The 22,785-nt window shown below is 36.7% G+C and overlaps 1 protein-coding gene across 3 annotated transcripts in view; it reads left to right on the top strand.

Moving 5' to 3' along the window:
• rpgrip1l (RPGRIP1 like) overlaps positions 1 to 17,478 on the top strand; it is a 29,660-nt gene extending 12,182 nt beyond the window's left edge. For 2 of the 3 annotated variants that reach the window (XM_048157743.1, XM_048157744.1), the window contains exons 16-26: positions 628 to 767; positions 851 to 1,217; positions 3,408 to 3,643; positions 3,937 to 4,026; positions 4,184 to 4,255; positions 4,327 to 4,477; positions 7,811 to 7,890; positions 10,663 to 10,849; positions 12,432 to 12,516; positions 15,335 to 15,471; positions 16,422 to 17,478. In XM_048157743.1, the coding sequence (XP_048013700.1) occupies positions 628 to 767; positions 851 to 1,217; positions 3,408 to 3,643; positions 3,937 to 4,026; positions 4,184 to 4,255; positions 4,327 to 4,477; positions 7,811 to 7,890; positions 10,663 to 10,849; positions 12,432 to 12,516; positions 15,335 to 15,471; positions 16,422 to 16,546 (1,670 nt within the window). In that variant the 3' untranslated portion in view covers positions 16,547 to 17,478. Of the gene's footprint in view, positions 1 to 627; positions 768 to 850; positions 1,218 to 3,407; positions 3,644 to 3,936; positions 4,027 to 4,183; positions 4,256 to 4,326; positions 4,478 to 7,810; positions 7,891 to 10,662; positions 10,850 to 12,431; positions 12,556 to 15,334; positions 15,472 to 16,421 lie in introns of those variants that run through there. The other variant, XM_048157745.1, reaches the window with a different exon arrangement.
• The last annotated feature ends 5,307 nt before the right edge of the window (positions 17,479 to 22,785 follow it).

Below are 22,785 nucleotides of genomic sequence, written 5' to 3'. Positions count from 1 at the left end.
TACTCATTGTTTTTGTAGTTCCAAACTTCTATGACACAGGTGTCCAATCCTGCTTCTAGAGGGCCACGGTCCTGCAGAGTTCAGCTCCAAACCCAGTTAAACACACCTGAACCTGCTAATCTAGGTCTTACTAGGCATAGAAACTTCCCGACAGGTGTGTTGAGGCAAGTAGGAGCCAAACTCTACAAGACAGTGGCCCACTAGGAGTAGGTTTGGACACCCCTGTTCTATGACTTTCTTTCTTTTGAGGAACACAGAAAAGAGAAGTTTAGTAGAATGTCCAAGCTGCTCTTTTTCATATAGCACAAAAATAAAGGTTCTTTAATGGCATTTATGGTTCCGTCAAGAACCTTGAACATCCATGGAAACGTTTCAATGCGCAAAAGTTTCTTTATAGTGGAAAAAGGTTATTAAAATGTTCTTAATACTAAATAATAAAGTGTTCTTTTAAGAACTGTTCACTGAAAGGTTCTTTGGGGAACCTAAAATGGTTCTTCAATGGCATCACTGTGGAAACCCCCTTTTGGAACCTTTTTTTTTTTAAGAGTTAATGAAAGCGGAAAGTGGTTTAAACTGTCAAAAAGCACCATAAAACTCTCAAAAAAAGTGTGTTCGATCTGTTTGTAGGTGTTACAGATGAGATCCAGGTGTTTGGTACTCTAGAGTACTGGCTCAAACTGAGGGTTCCTATGGAACAAGCCATTCGCCTTTATAAGGAGAGAGTCAAAGCACTTGGTTACCTCAACACAAGCATGAGAGACAGCCAGGTACTGTTTACAACCCATCTAGAGCACGGTTTCTCTCTTTGAAACATGCCAGAATTACTTGATCTTTTTACTTCCTTCTTCAGGCTTTATCGGTTCCTGTCCCTAGTTCCTCATCATTGATGGATGGTGATCTAAACGAACTAAACGTCACCGTACACTTATGCTGTAATCTCAAATCCAGAGGTCCTCACACTCAACCCAGCCCCTACATCATCTACAAACTCTACGACTTTCCTGACCACGATACGCCAATCATATCCTCCACCAATGAGCCACAGTTTGAAGATCACACGGTCTTCCCGGTGGCCATGAACTCTGACCTTGATGCGTTTCTGAGGTCTGAGGCTCTGGTGTTGTATGTGTTTGATGATTTAGATGTTGAGAACCAGCTGTATCTGGGGAAGGCCAGAGTACCACTCATCTCGCTGGCACACGATAAAAGCATCACTGGTGAGGACAAACACTGTCGCAATGACATCATTTTACTTGATTGATTTTCAGAAGTTAACGACCCAGTTAAAGGGATAGTTCACCCAAAAATGAAAAATTTGTCATTACTTATTCACCCTCAAGTTGTTCCAAACCTGTATGAGTTTCCATGGTAGGAAAAAAATGTCTGGTTACCAACATTATTTAAAGTAAGAAAGAAACTCATACAGGTTTAAAGTCTTGTAGCTTTCTTCATTACAGGAGGAGATTTTGAAAAAAATGTAAATTATATATTTTTAAATACTTTTATAGTTTTTATAATTTGAATATCTATTTATAATTTGTATTAGTTTAGGAAGACTGTGAAAATAAGCAGTAAAATAATATATTTATTGAGGTTCATGCTTAAAAAATGTGGGGGAAAAATCTGCCAAAGGAATTTTAGAAATAATAAAAATAAGCTGGCCTATACAGCTTTGCTTCTTACAGTGGTGGTCAGAATTATTGACACCATTGGTAAATATGATCAAAGATGGCTGTAAAAATAAATCTGCATTGTTTATCCTTTTGATCTTTAATTCATAAACTTAGCAAAAGTCTAACCTTTCATTGAAGAAAAAAGAATTGAAAGTGGGGGCAAAGTCACATTATGAAATGAATGTTTATATCCAAAACACGTTGGCCACAATTATTGGCACCCTTTTATTCAATAGTTTTTGCAACCTCCTTTTGCCAAGATAACAGTTCTAAGTCTTCTTCTATAATGCCTGATGAGTTTGGAGAACACCTGACAAGAGATCAGAGACCATTCCTTCATGCAGAATCTCTCCAGATCCTTCAGATTCCCAGCTCCATGCTGGTGCTTCTTCTCTTCAGTTCACTCCACTCATTTTCTTTAGGGTTCAGGTCAGGGAACTGGAAAGACCATGGCAGAAGCTTCATTTCGTGCTCAGTGACACATTTTTGTGTTGGTTTTGATGTTTGTTTTGGATCATTGTCCTGATGGAAGATCCAACCATGGCTCATTATAGGATTTCTAGCAGAAGCGGTCAAGTTTTGATTTTTTATCTGTTGATATTTGGTAGAATCCATGATGCCATGTATCTGAACAAGATGTCCAGGACTTCCAGCAGAAAAATAGGCCCACAATATTAAAGATCCAGCAGTATATTTAACCGTGGACATGGGGTACTTTTTATCCATGTGTGCACCAAACCCATCTGGTGGGTTTGCTGCCAAAAAGCTCTTTTTTTTTAGTTTCATCTGACAATAGAAGCCGGTCCTGTTTGAAGTTCCAGTCTTGTCTGACAACTGAATATGCTGGACTTTGCTTCTGGATGAGTAAGGAGGATTTTTCTTGAAAACCTCCTGAACAACTGGGGATGTAGGTGCTGTTTGATATATATTTTTTTTATCGCTTTCTGAGACTCAAGACTCAACTAATCTCTGTGATCCTTGGAGAGTCTCTCCTCCTCACCACGCATTAGGACGATTTAGACACTTGTCCTCTTCCAGGCAGATTTGTAACATCTTTAGTTAATTGGAGCTTCTTAATTATTGCCCTGATAGTGGAAATGGGGATTTTCAGTGCTTTAGCTATTTTCTTACAGCCACTTTCTATATTGTGAAGCTCGACAATCTTTTGCTGCACATCAGAACTATATTCTTTGGTTTCACTCATTGTGATGAATGATTAAGGGAATTTGGCCTTTGTGTTTCCTCATGTTTATACTCCTGTGGAACAGGAAGTCATGGCTGGACAATTTCATGTTTATGATCACCCTGGTGTGCTAAAAAATGTAAAAATGAATGGGAATATACTTCAGAGATATTTTACTCATAAAAAATTCTAGGGGTGCCAATAATTATGGCCAATGTGTTTTGGAGAAAACATTTATTTCATAATGTGATTATTTTTTTTTTTTTTTTTTTTTCCCACTTTCAATTCTTTTCCTTCAATGAAAGGTTAGATTTTACTCATTTTATGAATTAAAGATCAAAAGGATAAACAATGCAGATTTATTTTTACAGTCATCTTTGATCATATTTACCAAGGGTGCCAATAATTCTGACCACCACTGTATGTAAATGTGTCTTGTTTTAGAAATGTTTACATATTTTTGCTGGAAAATATGACAAGAATGCTGATTAAGAGTTTCAGCATAGAGACACCTTTTAATATTCATACTTTTTGTGATTTGTATGTTGTAGGTATGTTTGAGCTCACAGACCCTGCAGGACTCCCCAGCGGCCGAATCAGTGTGACGCTGAGATGGAAGTTCACGTACCTCCCTCCAACATCCTCAGCTATCACCACACAACAGACTAAGATCACTGGCAGAACCACACCAGAGAGACAGACGTCCCAGGACAGGGAGAAAACACAGACAGAGACACAACTGATGGACAAAGACTCTCCGATCATACCTCAGCCCACTGTTTCCGAGGTGATGCCATGCCCAAGACCTAAAGCTTAGATTCTGGCTGACTGTTTAAAGGTGTCGTAATAATACGCATATGCAAGATAATACAGTGTATAATATATAGATACTGTAATAATTGCCCACTATGGGTCATTACATGCTGCAGGAGGTGAGCAGGTGTTTTATCAAAACTATTGGGTATTTTAGCACAGCGTTGTATCGACCAGTCAGCATCCAGAGCCATGCATAAATCAATATTGAATGCTTTTTCTTCTTTTGTCATTGTACAATATATTTTTTCTTGTTCTTCATACTAGACTCCAATGCCCAAACCCAGACAGCGAACTCTACCAAAATCAACTGCTAAAAGAGTTTCTTTTATGGACGTCACTGAGCTTGAAAAACAGGTAAAAGAAAGGTCTGCTCTGGTTTCATTAGTAAAGTCGAGCATCACTATTACCATTAGTCAAATTTAGGCTTTAAATAACCCTGAGTATTAACCAGTAGCATTTGTATATGGTGTTTTGATTATGTATTTTGTGTGTTTGTATTAATAATCACAAGATGGAGCAGACTACAGCCTCTGAAGATGATGATAATAAAGAGACAACATCATCTGTAACCCCTGTGCCAAAGGTATGCTAAAAACCTGAAATTTACAAGGAAAAAGAGTTCAGGAATAAACAATGCCACGCTGTGTTCTTCAGACCGTCATCGTGATGGATGCAGGACAGGCCACTGCAGTCAGTGAGGAAGAGGATGAGGAGGAGTCTCATTTCTCTGAGGGTCAGGTGATCACCGCCAGCTCTCAATCTGATGAGTCTGAGATTTCTGAAGAGCTCCAAGAGCCACAAACAGGTGTGTCTACTTTGTGTTATTAAAAATAAAAATCCTTAAAGACACAAGATATAAGCTCTCCTTCTGTAATATGACTGTTTTGGCATCTGATTGGTCTATGACTTTTTATTTTTACCCCACCCTGAAAAGTCACCATATTTTGCTTAATTTTGTTACAGTAAGGCCAGGGACATATGTTAATTACATTATAGCAATATTAATCATATTTAATGATGTTAATATTAATAATATTATAATTAATATAATAAAAAATAATACAATAATAATAATAATAATAATAATAATAAATATGTAAAATAAAAATGTCCCATTTTGATTTCTAATTGGCTTTAAATGATTTTAGTATGTTAATTAATTATTTTATAAAATAATTCATATTACATTCATTTAGTGCTGAAATAATGCTAAAATAATGTTAAGTCATTTGATCCCCTATAGTGGGCTCTACCCTCTTGTTAGTTTATTGGTTATTTACTCACCATCATCTCATTCCAAATTCAGTCTTTGTTTCCTCTTTGAAACACAAAGTAGATGTTTTGAACAATGTTCATGCTGCTATTTCTTTAAAATGAATGTGAATGGAGATGGACATGGTAAATTTTGCACTCTGCCATTATCAAAACTCATTTTCTTATATTATAATTTTTCAAGCATTTGCCCCCAATTCAAATTCATGGAAAAGAGCAGCTTGGACATGATTCAGAACATCTAATTTTCTGTTTCGCAGAAGAAAGAAAGTCATATAGAAAGCAACACAACTACCACTTTCAAGGCCCGGAAAGGTAGTAAAGACATCGTTAAAATAGTCCACGTGACTACAGTGGTTCAACCTTAAAGGGTTCGTTCACCCAAAAATGAAAATTCAGAAAAATTGTTGTTCCACACCCGTAAGACCTTTTTTCATCTTCAGAACACAAATTAAGATATTTTTGATAAAATCCGATGGCTCAGTGAGGCCATTATTGCCAGCAAGATAATTAACACTTTCAGATGCCCAGAAAACTACTAAAGACATATTTAAAACAGTTCATGTGAGTACAGGGGTTCAACCTTAATATTATGAAGCGACCAGAATACTTTTTGTGTGCCAAAAAAACAAAATAACGACTTTATTCAACAATATCTAGTAGGGGTGTAACGGTACACAAAACTCACGGTTCGGTACGTACCTCGGTTTTGAAGTCACGGTTCGGTACAGTTTTCGGTACAGCAGGTGGAGAGAAAACTAAACATAAAATAGCTTTTTTTTTATTATTAAACAGAGGTTTACTGAACAAATTGTGTTTTTGTCTTTAAATATATTAAATTAAATTAAAACTAAAAGTTTCTTAAGGATAAAAAAAATGATCTCTGCTAATGCTATAAACTATGTAGGGAGCCCTAACTTGAAAGAAGCCCAAACTATTAGCCTAAATTCAATTGCTTTTTATTTTTAGATAAAATAATCAACACTCAAATAACAAATTGTATGCAAACCTGTAAGCTGCACCTAAGGCAGTTTTTGCATTAACTTCTAAATGTTTTTACTCCAATTCGTTGTTGAAATATAATCATTTCTACACAGTGGCTGTTATTTTAACATCAGATTTATTTAAACATACATTAAATAGCCTAATCAGGATATCACTAAAAGGTTAAGTAAAATAATGAATATATTGGCTAATACAGTGCATATATTAAGCGAAAGAGTTCATTTCTCTAGCGAACTAACAAGCTGTGAACACTGAATGGCTTTTCTGAGGTAAATGCATCATGACATATTGTTGAATATGGAAGCTTTCATTGATGTCTTTCCACCGTTGAAACACTGAATGAGCGATTACTTGAGATATGACCGTTTCAGTAAGTTGTACTGAATCTTGCAACATACCTTCAGATGTTCTTTCATGTTTATTCTGTAACTAGTATTAAGGAGGAAGAGATGAACACATCCACTTGCGCTCCGCGCTCGCGCTGCCGGTTGAACTGAGGCGCCTGTACAGTGATCTGTCACCCCACATCAAAGCACGTCAAAATGGCATTTTCTGTTTAAACTTCATGATTTCGTGGACAGAATTTGAAGGATGACACTTTGTTTCTTATCGAAAGTAACAAAACGCAGAGCTTATTGCGGTTATTGGTGGTGAATATTGGTTGCAATGTAATGCTTCGGTACACACGTGCACCGTACCGAAAGCCCTGTACCGAAACGGTTCGGTACAAATACGTGTACCGTTACACCCCTAATATCTAGTGATGGGTGATTTCAAAGCACTGCTTCATGAAGCTTCGAAGCTTTACGAATCCTTTGTTTCAAATCAGTGGTTCGGAGCATGGATCAAACTGCCAAAGTCACGTGATTTCAGTAAACGAGGCTTTGTTACGTCATAAGTGTTTCGAGATTTCAATACTTCACCACTGGGTGGCGTGACTTTGATACATGCTCCGATTCATTCGAAACAAAAGATTCGTAAAGCTTCGAAGCTTCATGAAGCAGTGTTTTGAAATCACCCATCTCTAGATATTGTTGAATAAAGTCATTATTTTTGTTTTTTTTGGCACACAAAAAGTATACTCGTTGCTTTATAATATTAAGGTTGAACCACTGTAGTCACATGAACTATTTTAAGTGTCTTTAGTAGCTTTCTGGGCATTGAAATTGTTAATTATCTTGCTGTCAATAGAGGCCTCACTGAGCCATCGGATTTTATCGAAAATTTCATAATTTGTGTTCTGAAGATGAACAAAGATCTTACAGGTGTGGAATGACATGAGGGTGAGTAATAAATGACAGAAATTTCATTTTTGGGTGAACTAACCTATTAAGTTAAACTCAAATAAGTTTCCATGTTTCCACAAACAGAATGTGCTTCTAGAATAAAAAGTGTTAGTGTTATTGTGGACAGGAAGGCCCCTGTGCTTCGGCCCTTAGTAGAACTTGTATTCAGTGGAGCCACATATGAATGTTTTGGTAAACCAATACTTAGTGCTGAGGTGTATTCAGTTTCATATGAGGAAGCAGCTGTACTATTGTTTTTCGAATTAGATGAGAATCATTAATATTTCATTTGCTGCCTGCCAATAATCTGGTTTCCTGTTGACAACCAACAACATAAATGTTAATGTGTGTTGACCTTGGCCAAGAGGCTGTCTTTAAAGTGTTCATGTCTAACATCTCTCTCTCTTACCTGCTGCGGGCCGCTGAGACCACAGCGAGAGATGGACGACAAGAAAATAAACAACACCTTCCATATGAAATGAGACTGGGAACGATCCATCTAATGATCTTCCAGTGCTGAACATTCTCTATTACCAACTGACAATAATAAAGAAAATGCTCTGTTCTCTCTGCAGACGTACAGGGTGAGGGTGAGGATGATGATGATAGCGATGACTGCATTGTTCCTGCTCAGAGCACACAGCAGAAAAAGCAGGTGTGTTTTTATCACTTTGCATGTTTAACAAATCAACCAGGTGTTCAGTATATCTTAAAAATGCATTAAATTGAGCAAAAGTGACAGTAAAGACTTTTACATTGTTGCAAGGTTTGACATATACTTGCGGCGGTAGCCAGGTGAAAAATCCTCCCATTGCTCACTGCCAAAAATGGTCTGCTACATGTGACAAACAACAAATAATGTGCGATTTTTAACAATATTTTTGTTTATTAAAATTCTTTTCAATTACATACTAATATTATTCATTATTATGCATTTTAAATTATGCAAAATTACAGCATTTAAATGGTATGGCTATGTCATATAGTGTCTCTTTCAGTGAATGAATCACATTTTTTACTGATATTAGTAAAATCTATATATTGAATAATATTTGTCAAATAATGTTCTTAGTCTTTTCTTCCTGTGGGGGAGCATCCCAGCCAGAGACTATAATAGTTTACTTTGAATTAAATGAAAATCAAATTAGATACAATTTATTGTGTAACCAAAATACCAATAATGCCCAGAAGAAGAAAAAAAAAAAAATCTTAGCATGTAACTTTTAATTATAAACAAGCCTGAAATACACAGGGACTCTTATTTTGAAATGTCTATTCTATTGCGGGCTGATCCTTCAGATGAGAGAGATAAAATACACATCTCTAAAACATATTATATAAAGACCATAAAGTAGACATTTTCATAATTCATCAACTCGAGTTCATTAGCAATCGCTTGGGATAAATGTGCGCTATAAATTGATTAAGAATCACTTTGAAGTCTGAAGTGCTGTTGCGCGTTCTGCAGGCTCCGCCTTTGTGAAATATCCACCGTGTCTCTGCAGCACACATGGGAATGTCAGTGGGAGTAAATGTATCCCCTTCACTCCCTTCTGGGTCACGGCACCACTGTAACCCCTCCTGTTTAAACCCCCCACTCTAAGTGTGACTCGAACCTGGGTCCGCCGGCATGGGAGTCGGGCACTCTAACAAGGAGGCTAAAGACCGCAGACTCTAGCATCAGTCGCTAGAGCACCTCTTGAGATCAGGGGAGTGAGGTTTACACACACAGCTCTTATTAGCCTACGTCTATTACACTCACTCCCATCCGGGTCACGGCACCACTGTAACCCCTCCTGTTCAAACCGCCCACTCTAAGTGGGACTTGAACCTGGGTCCGCCGGCATGGGAGTCGGGCACTCTAACAAGGAGGCTAAAGACCGCAGACTCTAGCATCAGTCGCTAGAGCACCTCTTGAGATCAGGGGAGTGAGGTTTACACGCACAGCTTTTACTAGTCTACATCTGTTACATAAACAATAATCAGTTCTCGCGTACACAGAACAAGCAGGTACGAAACATGTAGGGCGAGGGGAGATTTCCAAAATTGTAAGTGTGGCGACCAGGGCGGGCGAGAGCCGTGAGGGAACGGCGCAAGGCCGGTGGCGCGAGAGTTAATGAGCTCCACCTGGGAGGCACACCGGCCTTGAGTCTCTCACGGAGGAGCTCCGGAAGCATAAAAGGAGGAGCAACGACAGTGAAGGACGAGAGAGGACCAGGCTTGGACTTTATTTTATGTTTTATTATGCTTGTTATTTCTTTTGTTTTGTATTTGTTTATTTTGAATTAAAGTTTTGTTGAACGTTCGCTGGTTCCCGCCTCCTTATTCCCATACTTACGAACAGTGGTACATTGGGCTAAATTCTGAGCACAGAGCCTCTCCTCGGACAGCACACCAAATATGCTTATATTTATTCCCCATCATTCAATGCATTTTGCCCATATAAATTAACCTTTGTTATGTCATTGCAGATTAAAATCTATAAATCAAAATATTTATTGCATTTATGAAGAAAATGTTCAACACCAAGGCTCTATCGCCTGTTGCCTCAATGTGTCTTTGGGCGGATTGCTGAGGCGGATTTCCGGCAACAGCCATTTAGGATTGTTTGTGATTTGGTCTTCGTGACTTACGAGTCCTCTTGACTACTCCTAAATTTTCACAGATAAATGAGCTAGTTTTAGATCTAAAATGCTTTGTGAAAAACTCTTGGAGCAAACATTTAGGAGTCCTAAAATTAGGACTGACACGTCCATTATTTTGTTAAGAGTTTCTCCTAAATCGGCAAGTTAGGAGCTACTTTTAGCCTTAAGATATTTTGTGAATACAGCCACAAATCCCCAAATATTTGGTATCTCTGACAAAACTATGTTCTGTATAGTCTCACATCCTCAACACAGGACAAAAATGAATTGCTGGGTCTCAGGGGGAAATTGTATTTTTCATTCCTTACTGATAAACGGTCATTTTAAATTAAGACATTTTAGTCTGTGTAAGCTGACAGTTCACTCTTGTGAGAAGGGTGATGTAAATTCAGAGATTTAAACAGTCAGCTTAATGATAGCTTACTTTGTGTCCTAAGAGGACTGTGGAAAGGAACATAGATCTAATGGCTGCTGTCAGCACAAACTTAATGGCCTAAAAACTCCATCAATGTGGACAGCACGTTTGACAGATTGAATCAAATGATACGCGGATAGGCAACGCGTCTCCAGCCCTCATCATTATCAGAGAACTATACCCTGTAGGTTACGTGTCTGCATCAGGACAGAGATGTAGTTTGTCCGGTGGAACATTCTTGGAGATTTTCTGTCAGATGTCGAGAGTGATTGGAGTCCCTGAAGATTCAGAGCGAGTCTCACCATGTCAGTTGGTGTGAGGTTGTATGTCAGTTGTGATAAGGTCATGTGATGCTTTGCTCCACCAGCCGTCCGAGTGCATTCGTGTGGAGATCGTTTCTCTGAGTCTGAAGCCAGGCTCAAGGGTGGCGGAAGACAGTGGAATCGTCCGACTGTTTGTGGAGTACTGTTTCCTGGGCCTGCCGTCAGTCGAGACCCCGCTGTCCCTGAAGAAGCCCCTGCCTGGACACAGCGTCTCCTACAACTTCAGCAATGGTGAACAACATATCCATGCAAAACCAGCCTTTTTGTTTGTGGCAGCTTTTGCCAAAAATTGGTGCATTGATTAAGAAGTCTCTTTTGGGTTCTACACCTCAAATCTCCGAGAGACACCACAAGCTCAAAGTTACACTTTTCTGCTTCAGTCTAGGGCTACATCTACAGTAATCCAGATATATCTCTTTCTCTATGTTTTGGCAGTTCATCCACACTAAGGCATTTTTCGTTCTGTGAAAACTGAGCTTTTCGAAGATTATTTTTGCATTGTAGTGTGGACTGTGAAAATGAAGATATTTGAAAACAATGATGCATGTTTAGTCATGTGATGCATATTGTATCCATAGATATCAGTTTATACTGGTATGTGTCTGCTATGTGCTACTCACTCTCCCATTGTTGCTAAAGATAAATGTAACTCTTCATATTACATTACAAATTGTGGAAAATTTACTGCAGTAAAACATGAGGGTAATTGCATTTTAGACCATATGTGGACTGGGGATTGAGTGAGACATGGATGCACCAGTAAGTGGTGGAATACCTAGTGTGGATGGAGAGCATTTTGAAATGAAAAGAGTTTTCAGATGTATCTGGATTGATGTAAACAAAGCCGAGAACAGGTTTCTTCGAAGCACACCAACAGTTCATATTTTCACAGTACATATTCTCTTCCTAATCAAATGCACCTGATTCAATTTAACAGCTCACTAGCATAGACTCTAGAACTTCAGATAGATGGGTTAGATAAGGAAGACATCTAAAATGTGTACTATTGGTATGCCTGAGTTGGAAAGCACTGGTGTGCAAACATACATTTCCTACTATTCCTGGGGTTTAATGCCAAGTTTAATAAACTTAGTGGTTTCAATTTCTACCCAACTAGATATCTTGGGTAACTTGAGTTGAAGTCATGACTCTGCTCCATTTAGATTCATTGAGTAACCCAAAGAACAATTATACCCATTTATCAACCGTATTGACTGCCCACCATTTCGAATTTTATACTGTTTAATACTCTTCAAAAATTGACCATATTTGCATCAGATGATAATGCCTGGCAAAAGTTGGGTCCTGCAAGAATGTAGATCTCTATTTAACTGTAACAAATTACTGAAATTGACCATAAACTTTGATGGAATGACCTTCCAGAACTATGGAAGCTTGTTTCTGCCACTGAATAAAAAATAAAAAAGGTAATTGTGACTTTTTATTTCACAATTCTGCCTTTATTTACTTGCAATTGCGAGTTTATATCTTATTGCAATTTTGACTTTTTTCTCAGAATTAAACTCGCAATTGTGAGGGGAAAAAAAGTCAAGAAAATGGAATGAAGCTTCCATACAGAACAGCTTCTCTTAGAGGCCAAAAGTTGTAAAATAGTGATTAATTTGCTCATAACTGTTGGGCCAAGTGTCCCAAACTTATAGTGGCTAAAACTGTGCTTCCACAACCATACTGGGCACATTATTGGTTCCTGTAGCTGTTATATTTTACTAAACACTGCCAAATAAACATGATTTTTATTAGTAATACATCAATATGAAGAAATAAACTTAAAAACCATATATTGTTCTGACAGTGATCCATGTGGATATGGAGAATAACCAACCCAGACGGCAAACTCTGAGAGCAGTGCTGGAAGGCCGGAACAGACAACTAGAGCAGTGAGACACTTTCTGATCTATAACCTCTTTCTCTACACTGTAAATAAGTTGGGCTAACAGGGTTCCCACGCGCCTTGAAAGTACTTGAAAACAAATATTGGTCCTTGAAAGTGCTTGAATTAAATTTGAAAAGTCCTAGTATATTTGTTTTGGAATATTGTTTTGGAACCAAACAGATATCGCCCTGATTGACTACCATAGTAGGAAAAATAATTACTATGGTATTCAGTGGGGGGTGAGAGCTGCTTGGTTATTGACATTCTTCCAAATATGTTTCTTCAATGAAATTCAAACAGGTTTGGAACAACTTGAAGGTGAATAAATGACAGAATTTTCATTTTTGAGTGAACTAACCCTTTAAAAAGTAAAAATTGCTTGATTATAAAGCCACAATTGTGTCTAATAAAGTCAGAATTGTGATTATATAAATTGCAATTCTGATTTTTTTCCTCAGAAGTGCTCATTTATATCTCTCAATTCTGAATTTCTTTTCTCAGAATTGCAAGCTTATAATTATTGTATATATTCTGACTTTAAGCCACAATTACGATCCATATAATACTTATTTTTCACTCAATTGCAAAATGTATTTTTATAATTTTCTCTCTATTATGTTTTTTACTCAAGTAATGATTCATAAAAAATTAAAACCAAAACTAGTATGGAATAATTGTTCACATTAGGAATAAGAAAGCTGCAAACGGTTTTAATTTATTTCCAAAATTAATGTACAAATGTTTCTGTACCTCTTCCGGGTTAAAATGGATGCAAATGCAATAGGAGGATTAAAATGTTAAAGGGTTAGTTCACCCAAAAATGAAAATTCTGTCATTTTATTACTTACCCTCATGTCGTTCCACACCCGTAAGACCTTTGTTAATCTTCGGAACACAAATTATATTGTAAGATATTTTAGTTGAAATCCGATGGCTCCGTGAGGCCTTCATAGGGAGCAATGACATTTCCTCTCTCAAGATCCATTAATGTACTAAAAACATATTTAAATCAGTTCATGTGAGTACAGTGGTTCAATATTAATATTATAAAGCGACGAGAATATTTTTGGTGCGGCAAAAAAAAAAATTAATAAATAACTTATTTGTTGGCCGATTTCAAAACACTGCTTCATGGAGCATCAGAGCGTTATGAATCTTTTGTGTCGAATCATGATTCTGATCGCATGTCAAACTGCTGAAATCACGTGACTTTGGCGATCTGAACCGCTGATTCGATACGCTGTTTCATAACGCTCCGAAGCTTCCTGAAGCAGTGATTTGAAATCGGCCATCACTATATAAGTCGTTATTTTGTTTTTTTTTTGGCGCACCAAAAATATTCTCGTCGCTTTATAATATTAATATTGAACCACTGTAGTCACATGAACTGATTTAAATGTTTTTAGTACATTAATGGATCTTGAAAGAGGAAATGTCATTGCTCCCTATGCAGGCCTCACGGAGCCATCGGATTTCAACAAATATATCTTAATTTGTGATCTGAAGATAAATGGACTTACGGGTGTGGAACGGCATGAGGGTGAATAATTAATGACAGAATTTTCATTTTTGGGTGAACTAACCCTTTAATTATTGTAAGAGGTCTTTCATGACGCTCCATATGTAATGTGAATTTGATAGGTGCTTGATATAAAATAAATGGTGCTTTAAAAAGTCCTTGAAAGTCCTTGAATCTGGTGTTCATGGAAGAGTGGGAACCCTGGGCTAACTAAAAAAAATGAGGTAATCCGTTACATCACATTTTGAGTTATGATGTTCCCAATTTTAAGTAAGTAGAACTATCAAGTTTTGAGTTTGTAGTACTCATGCATGTTAATTACTCCTAACTTGAAGTACTGAGTTAGCCAACTCATACATTTTGATAGCAATTAACATAAAACCTTTTGTTAATTCACTTTTTGAGTTCTTGCAAATCAGATGAGTTATTTTACTTCACTGTAAACCCTAAGAAAATACAAAAAGTGCCAACTTGCTAAATTGCTAACATGTTAACAATAGCATGGCAGAACGCTTACTGAATGAGTACAGCAACTTAAAACATGTAACTCTCAAACCAAGCCACATGCGCCACTTGTCACCATGATGGTAACTCTCCAAAAACCCACATTAACAGAAACTCTTTTAAATTAGCATAACAAAACATTAATCACTACTAAATCTCCCTTAATCTTGGACAAAAACAAAACAAACAAACAAAAAAAAATTAAATAACACTTAATTTTAGCATTTACTCTCCCTTTCAAGTGCCATGGGCAAAGCATGCTGGGAAATAGAAATCCCAGCCCAGTTTCAGTTAAACTTAAGTTAGTCTAAATTAAAAGAAATTAGTTCATACAACTCAAAATGATGAAATAGTTCAGTTTACTTGATATATGTCAGTCCTGTGAACTCGAAAGAAAAAAGTTCTAAATACTCATAGCAATTTAACTGAACTAATTTGTTCAATTTAAGTTTGTCCTACTCAAACCAATTAAGTATTTTGAGAGTTCGGGTTTACAGTGTAGTGTGATCTCATTCATTTGTTTTGTATAGTATATTGTTGTAGTGTATACTTGGGATGTGCCCAAAGGTGAATGCCTTATTCAGAAAGTTGTGAAAACTATGAAGGGAACAGAATTACATTTAAATGGTCTTTTCATGTAATTTTTCTTCCGGTTACATGCCTGCCCACTTCTGGTTTTATCCGAATACAGATACAAATAATTTTGAGATTGTATATAGATCGCTGCACACCCCTAGTGTATACTACACTGTACTGTATGTCTCCAATAAGCATCTGACTCTTTGATTGGCTGTGACAGCATCAAGTTCACGGTGGTGAGTGACCCTCCTGAAGAGGAGGAGCAGGATGAGGAGTGTGAGGATGTGGGCGTGGCCTACCTGCGTATCCTCGATATCGTGGACAAACGCAGAGACATGAAGGACGTGAGCCTGAGCGGTAAGCATTTTACTTTGCATTACACAATTTTATTGTAAAATCCCGTCACAACCAAAGATTTTAGTTTAATGTGAATATCAGAATGATGTACTGTATGTGATCTCAGATCTTGGGTTACTTGGGTAATTGTTTTGGTAATTTCCTCAAACAGAGTATTTAATAGGACCTGGAACTCATGGAAAGGATAATAATATATATATAAGATGAAAAATATGCCAGAATGTTGTAGGTGTGCAAGTAACAGGGTTGCTCAGTGAGTTCTAGTTAGTTTGGGATGACATTTTTATTTGTAAAAAATTGGTTTAAATGGAAACCCTAAAATTAAAGAACAATTTTTTTTTTTAAATGTATTTTGTTAATATAACTTGAGCAACAGGGTTGAATAGCTGAATGGCAGTTGTGTAACAAATATAATGTGGTTATATCCACATATTTCTACCATGCTATAGAAAGAATCCAAATCATGTCACTTCCAGGGTGTCAGAATTTAGTGAAATATTCCATTTTTTAATTAGTAACAGGGTGGAGTGCACATTTTGAATTTTTTGTAATTTTGGTTCATTTCTACAATTAATTGAATATCAGTTAAACAGATTGTTACAATTATTATCGTATGATATTAATTGTTGTATACAGCCCAAAAAAATCAAGACCACTGAGACAGCACAGGCCAAATCCCGAATTTAACGGGGATACAGATATTTAATGGTTAAATTTTAACATTTTTATGTTTAATTTTTTTTTTTCCAAATAACATGGTATTTATGCCTTTTTAATGTAATGAGTCAATTTGTACTCAATTTGTGGAAAGTGCCACTTGCTGACCCTTTCTTTCTTTCTTTCTTTCTTTCTTTCTTTCTTTCTTTCTTTCTTTCTTTCTTTCTTTCTTTCTTTCTTTCTTTCTTTCTTTCTTTCTTTCTTTCTTTCTTTCTTTCTTTCTTTCTCTGTAGTTGTGGACGTTCAGGACAGCAGTGAAGTTATTGGCCACTTAGTCGTGACCGTTGAAGCTCTGGAGGCTCTGACATCCATCTTGAAAGATCCAGAGCGTGATCGTCCTCTAACTACACTTGCTTAATTTACCAAAACCCATGGTTTATTTTTCCAATTGTTCTGTGCTGTCCGCAATATTAAATGTTCCAATCATTTAATTTTGTACTGCATGGGGCGGTCCGTTTGGCTTTAAACACTACAGACGGTGTCAACATATGGGAACAAAACAGTCCTTTATGTACACGCCATCACATGGCTTTGATCCCTTACGGTGTGAAATCTTATCCTAATGTTTCTCTTTATGGCCTCCAGTGTTGCGTTTGATGGAGCGCTGATGTTTAGACCTTTAATAACTTTGCTTAATGAAAAGGCTGTTAAGCCTCATTAGGCAGCGCCGTGGCAGGCGGCGATATTTTATTGAAGGTGCGAAATGAAATCTAACTGGATTTAATGGGATTAAATCAAGCTCTTTAAAATGCTAATGCACATTTTCACGCGTGCCGAGCTGTGGCGCTCACGCAGACGCTCCTTCTGTTTCGGTGTGTGTGATTCAGTACGAAATGTTGCTGTTATCTGCACTGCAGATCATTTGATATTTCTTTATAGGTCTGCATAAGAGAGTGCAATTCAGATTATTTAGTATATTTTGTATAGATTTAGATGCTTTATTTTGAATGTACTGTAAACCTTTGTAGACAGTCTTATCAGACGATATTTGTAAATGTTTTATATTTATGAACATTACAGAGTAATGTTGTTAGAGTTTCAATGACATTTCAGTGTGTGTTCTGATTTATTTTTAAACTTCATTTTTCCAAATGTCAAGAAAATACTGCATTTACAAACTATTTGATTTTCATAATGTGATTTATTTTAGAATAAGTATATTTAACGAGAAAAAAGTAGGGTAGGATCCATTGGAAATGGATTGGATGCTGAAAAGTGTTTCATACCAGAATGGAGGAAGACCTTAAAGGTATAGTTCACCGAAAAATTAAAATTCTGTCATCATTTACACACTTTGATGTCATTCCCAGTCTGTATTCCACCCTTTCTTCTGCTGAACACACTCACAACTCTTATTATGAAGAACGTTGGGGTCCAAACAACATTGCACATCACTGAATCACTGCAGTGTTGCCAAGTCTGCGGTTTTCCTGCGTAATTGGGCTACTTTAAAAGTGTTACCGCAGGTTGTTTTTCATGTCCGCAGGTTGAAGTGACCCCAAATAACATGACATTTAGCCCCTGGGGAACCCCACCAAAACCCGGATTTTACCCCCCGAAATGTGATTTTTACTGGGGGAGCCCCTCCGAAACGCGATTGGGCTAGTTTTGAGTAGCCATTGGGCTGGTTTTGTTGTGAAAACCTGGCAACCCTGATTGTATGGACAAACCAAACACTAAGACATTTTTCAAAATATTTTCTGTTGTGTTTCACACTACCATAGAGGTTTGGAATGCCATAAGGTTGAGTAAATGATGACTTAATGTCATTTTCGAGGGTTTGATAAAACCCAAGTAAATCGTAATACCTGCAGTGCGCTATGTAGCTCTTAGCATTAGCATTTATCTCAATGGTAGTTCTCGGCCGGTGCATATAGTCTCAGAAGTGCGTAACCTGCATTATTTTGAGCCATTCACCTGAGCATAGTGCTAACAATATGAACCAGTCAAACTTTGACCTCTAATAGCTATTTAGTTAACATTATCAAGTAGCATAGCATGGGCTAGCTGATGTCAACCACCAAAAAGGATTTTTTTTCCCCTTTCAGATGCAAAATTTATGGGAGGACAGTATTTAAATGAATCATGCAAGGTGATTTACTAAGGTTTGCGCTAGTCAATACTGGTATTTGCACCATTGTCAATAGATCATGCGCAGAACTTTACGATCCCATCTGAACTTTTATGGGATTGCACTCTCATGCTAATTTGTCCTGTTTAGTAAATCTGGCCCCAAGTGTGAAAAATGTCCAGAGTTTTCATGTTTTTAAATTAACAAAAATTGAATTTGTACCATGGGGGCGTTTTGCCCCCCAGGGTGGGGTAAAATGACCCCACTCTGACAAAGCAATTTGCTTTATACATTTACACCAAAATCAGAGTACAAGCAGTTTTAGCTTAAAATTAAAAAGACAAGCTAAAACAAGAGCAGATAAATATGGATATTTATTAAGAACCATGCTGAAAATCAGCCAATTTGAAAAATATTGTTAGCTGATGCTAACTTGAGGTAATCTTTAAATATAAAACAATTTTAAATATAAATTTCCCCTCTCTACCATACTCAATAAGACAAGGAACATGTACTAAGAAAGTCAAGCTAACTTGTGCTAACAATGAAGAATAGTTTCTCTTTTCCTCCAGAAATGTATTGGCAGATGTTTTTGTGAGTTTGACAGACCTTTCAGTAAGGTTGAGCTACTGTACAGCAGTATCGGTTCTTCGCTGGGTAATGATCTCTCTAACCGGGTTCATACGTTCAGTGAAGGAGCATCATTAGCTGTGCACATGACTTGATCAATATCACAGGTCGATACTGAGCACTGCCACCCAGCTCCATCAGCTTTCTCTCTCTCTCGCCGCTATCATGCAAATGACCCTGCCACCTGAAAAGAGGACAAGAGAAGGTGTCCCACAGGGTCTCATTAGCCATTCAGAGTTAAGATGTGGGGCGGGTCGTGTTGTCATGTGAAGATGATTGGAGCGCAGCCCTTTGACAGCTGTGACAGGCGGGTGGGTGGCCCCCAGCCTCCCCCCATTTCTCCACTCTTGGCCCATCTGTCAAATCACCGCTGAGCACTCTGGGAAATGATACAGGGACGCTCCTCAATTAGACGTGTTGGGACAAGAGGGAAGTGTCATTTTCGTGACATGGATAACCTGAGCCCACAAAGGCCACTTACCACTGGCAGATACTAAATGAATCACAGAAATATCATTTCAACTGTGTCTCTCAGAGGGCACCTTGCACTACATTTTGTTGAACCTGAAGCTTTATGTTACGTGACGCGACAAAAGCCATACTGTTATTATCAGGAACATTGTTGGGGAAGTTAGCTTTTAGGAAGCTGCGGTTTCAAGCACAATTTAAAGAAGTTAAACAGCCTTTTCAGATGACTACAGATCGTTCCGTTTACGTTGGTATTTGGTTATTTTTGGCAACCAAATAATTATGTTCTAGCAACATTATTTTTAGGTTTTATTTATTTTTCTTTTTTTACAACATTCACAGAATGTTGCAAGGAGTTTTATTTTGAGGCAACCTAAAACAAAACCTTTGCTGGTTGACCAATAAGTCTTAAAAATGTAAGTTCTGGGGACTAAAATTGTTAGCCAGGTAACTTTTTTTTTTTTTTTTTTTTAAATCTGCTAGTATTTGACTGTAAAAAGTAATGCTCTATATCTACTCCATAAAATTTTGGCAACAGATTACAACCAATATTATTAACTTAATTCAACAAATAGAATTTAAATTTTAAACAAGTAAAATTTAAACAAAAATATCTGAATAACAGACAGACGTCAAAGATGAATTAAGAACTCTTTATTTTTTTATTTCCAGCACTGAAGACACCTGATGATAACAAGCAGAATCACTGAAGGAAAGAGAAACACATGAATTAACAGAGGTTTAGATGTTGATGTTGATTTTATTGAAAATGTTTGGTCACCATTATGGTGATCAGTGTTGCATTTAGTTGGTCAGTTTGACTCTTTGCTTTTTATGGCAGTTTGTTGTTTTTGTAATGTTGTTTGCTAATTTACACATTTTAAATGGTTGTCATTTAAGGAATTAATTTGATGAATTCTAACTCAATTCTTAAATGTTGAATTTAATTAATAATATTGCTTGTAATCTGTTGCTACAGTTTTACTGATTAGATAGAGCGTATTGCTTTTTACAGTGTACAAGAATAGGCCATAAAGTGTTGTAAAAAGAAAATCTGCTCACAGTCTTGAATGAACTGTCCGAACATGCTAAACTGAATTAAACTTTCCAACGCTGTTTAGAAAGGAAGCACTTTAAATTAGTTCGCACTTGACACAAAACATGCAATGTAGCATTTGTCACTACTTCTAATCTTAAAGATATATATTTTAAAAACTTTACTTGTAGATAATACAGCATTAATGAAATAAAAGGCCTCTTATGTCATGAAGTACACTTACATGACTATGTACACCTTTAAAACTTCTACTTTAAAGTGAATAATCTTTTGTTGTGCTTTACAGAAGTACACTCACTTTGTGTTGACTAACCTACTAAAGCACATGTAAAGTACTTGATTATAACTTCACTGTGGCATGCAATTCATTATTACATTTAAAATGATTATATAAAATAAAATATGATTATATTTGAAATGTGCTAAAATGTATTAAAATACCTGACATACAAGTTTCAGTATAAATTAAAAGTATATTATAATTAACCATAAATGCTTGTCAGTATATTCGGCAGTTCACTTTAACAATATTTCAAAGACAGTATAAATAATAATGAAAAAATATATAAAGATAAAATTAAGTCCTACTTTAAATGAGTAAAAAAACCCTCTAAACTTCAGCTAATTGCATTTAATGAAAATTAAGGGCACAATATGTAAATTTGTTGAGCTATATAACTCGATTAGTTTTCTGTCGATGAATGTATCCAAACAGTTGCTCACCTGTCTAATAAAACACCATAATATATTAAAGCGTCTTTGGTGTTTCCATGGTTTCTACTAAATAAAACCGGAAATTGAGGGTAACGCGGGTATGACATCTTTGATAAACGACACATGGACATGGTTCGTGTCCTGGTTAAAATTGCTTATTTCTCTGAAATTAAACATTCTTGCAAACATTTGGGATACTGTAAGTACACAAGTCAACAAAATTTATAACACTGTTCTAGTGGTTTTTGCATATTTTAATCCAAAAATTTACATATTACTTTGCTTTAAGTGTAGTTAAAGTTGCAGTAGCAACATTTTTAGAGCAGTTAATGACTTTAAAACAGTTCAAAATTCACATTTGAGGTATTTTAAGGTAATTACAATCCATGAAAGTGACAATGTTTTCACTCATAAATTTGAAAACACATGCTAATTCTCTTTGAGGACTACAAACTGTATTTTTATTAATTGTCAAGTTTTGATTGGCTGTGGTTCTGTTACATTTTGAAGCGTGTTTAGTCCTGTTTGACTGACAGTCAGGACACTTCTTAAACCTTTCATGAATTGGTAATGTTGTCATTTAAAACTCGGACACTGTGTCCAAATGGGCTGCGCTTTGCATGTCCGAGACAGACCAACACACTGCGGTCACTGATGCATGATGTTTGGCCCTCACTGCTGTCTCTCACCTTTGACTCGGCTCTGTATTTAGTGTAAGTGTTCTGGTTCGAGCCGGCTGTATCGTTGGGCTTGTCTAAATATGACTGGCCTGTCGGCGGGTTTCATTACACTCACTCAAGCTCCTGCCCAGCAGCCCGTTCCAGCGCGCCGCAGGCCTGTCAACCGCATGATCGGGGGTGCATGAAGACAGGAGCCCCTCACACTTCCTCTTTTTTAATATAGGCAGATTTCTCCTAAAATGACTCTTGCTGGAGTGGAAGTGTATTTAGATGAGCCAAAGGAGAGAGAGTTATATTGTTTGGACCAGCTTAAAGTCCTAACTGGTTTTAGATGGCACAGGCTGGTTACTGTTGCAAGCAGGCCAGGCTGACCAATGTGCCATGGATGATGATCAGCCAAAATCAGCGTGAGATTGACCAAAACACACCTGATCATACTGGTAATCATAATTAAGTTATAGCTGGTGATCAGCTTAAACTACAGTTATCATCAAATGGTAATAACATGATAATACTACGGTTTTACCCATGTATTACCATTACTACGGAATATGCTTAAAAAATACATTTTTACCAACTTGCATGTACCAAAAAATAAATAAATAGATAAATAAATAAATCTGTGGTACATGACACAGTATTACCATGGTAAATGTCCTATAAACACTCTATTGCCGTGATATTATATTTAAAAACAAACAAACATGGTATTACCATCGTAGAAACCACCAAAAAAAACGGTAAATGCCCCATAAATATTATGATACACTGTAAAAAAAATCATAGTTTGTTTTTGCAACATTTTTTCTTTTGTCAAATCAACTTAGATAATTACACTCAAAAAAATGATTCTTGCCACTATTTGAAATTAAGCAAAAAAATCTAATAAAACATATTTAAAAACTAATAAAAATACCTATTATTATTCCAAATTACTTTTATACAACATGAATGAAATGGATACAAGACCGACCTGA

This window comes from Megalobrama amblycephala, linkage group LG15 (genome assembly GCF_018812025.1).
Source record: "Megalobrama amblycephala isolate DHTTF-2021 linkage group LG15, ASM1881202v1, whole genome shotgun sequence".
Taxonomy (NCBI): Eukaryota; Metazoa; Chordata; class Actinopteri; order Cypriniformes; family Xenocyprididae; genus Megalobrama; species Megalobrama amblycephala.
The sequence above is the reverse complement of the archived record's forward strand: the minus strand, read 5'-3'. Positions and strand labels throughout refer to the sequence as shown.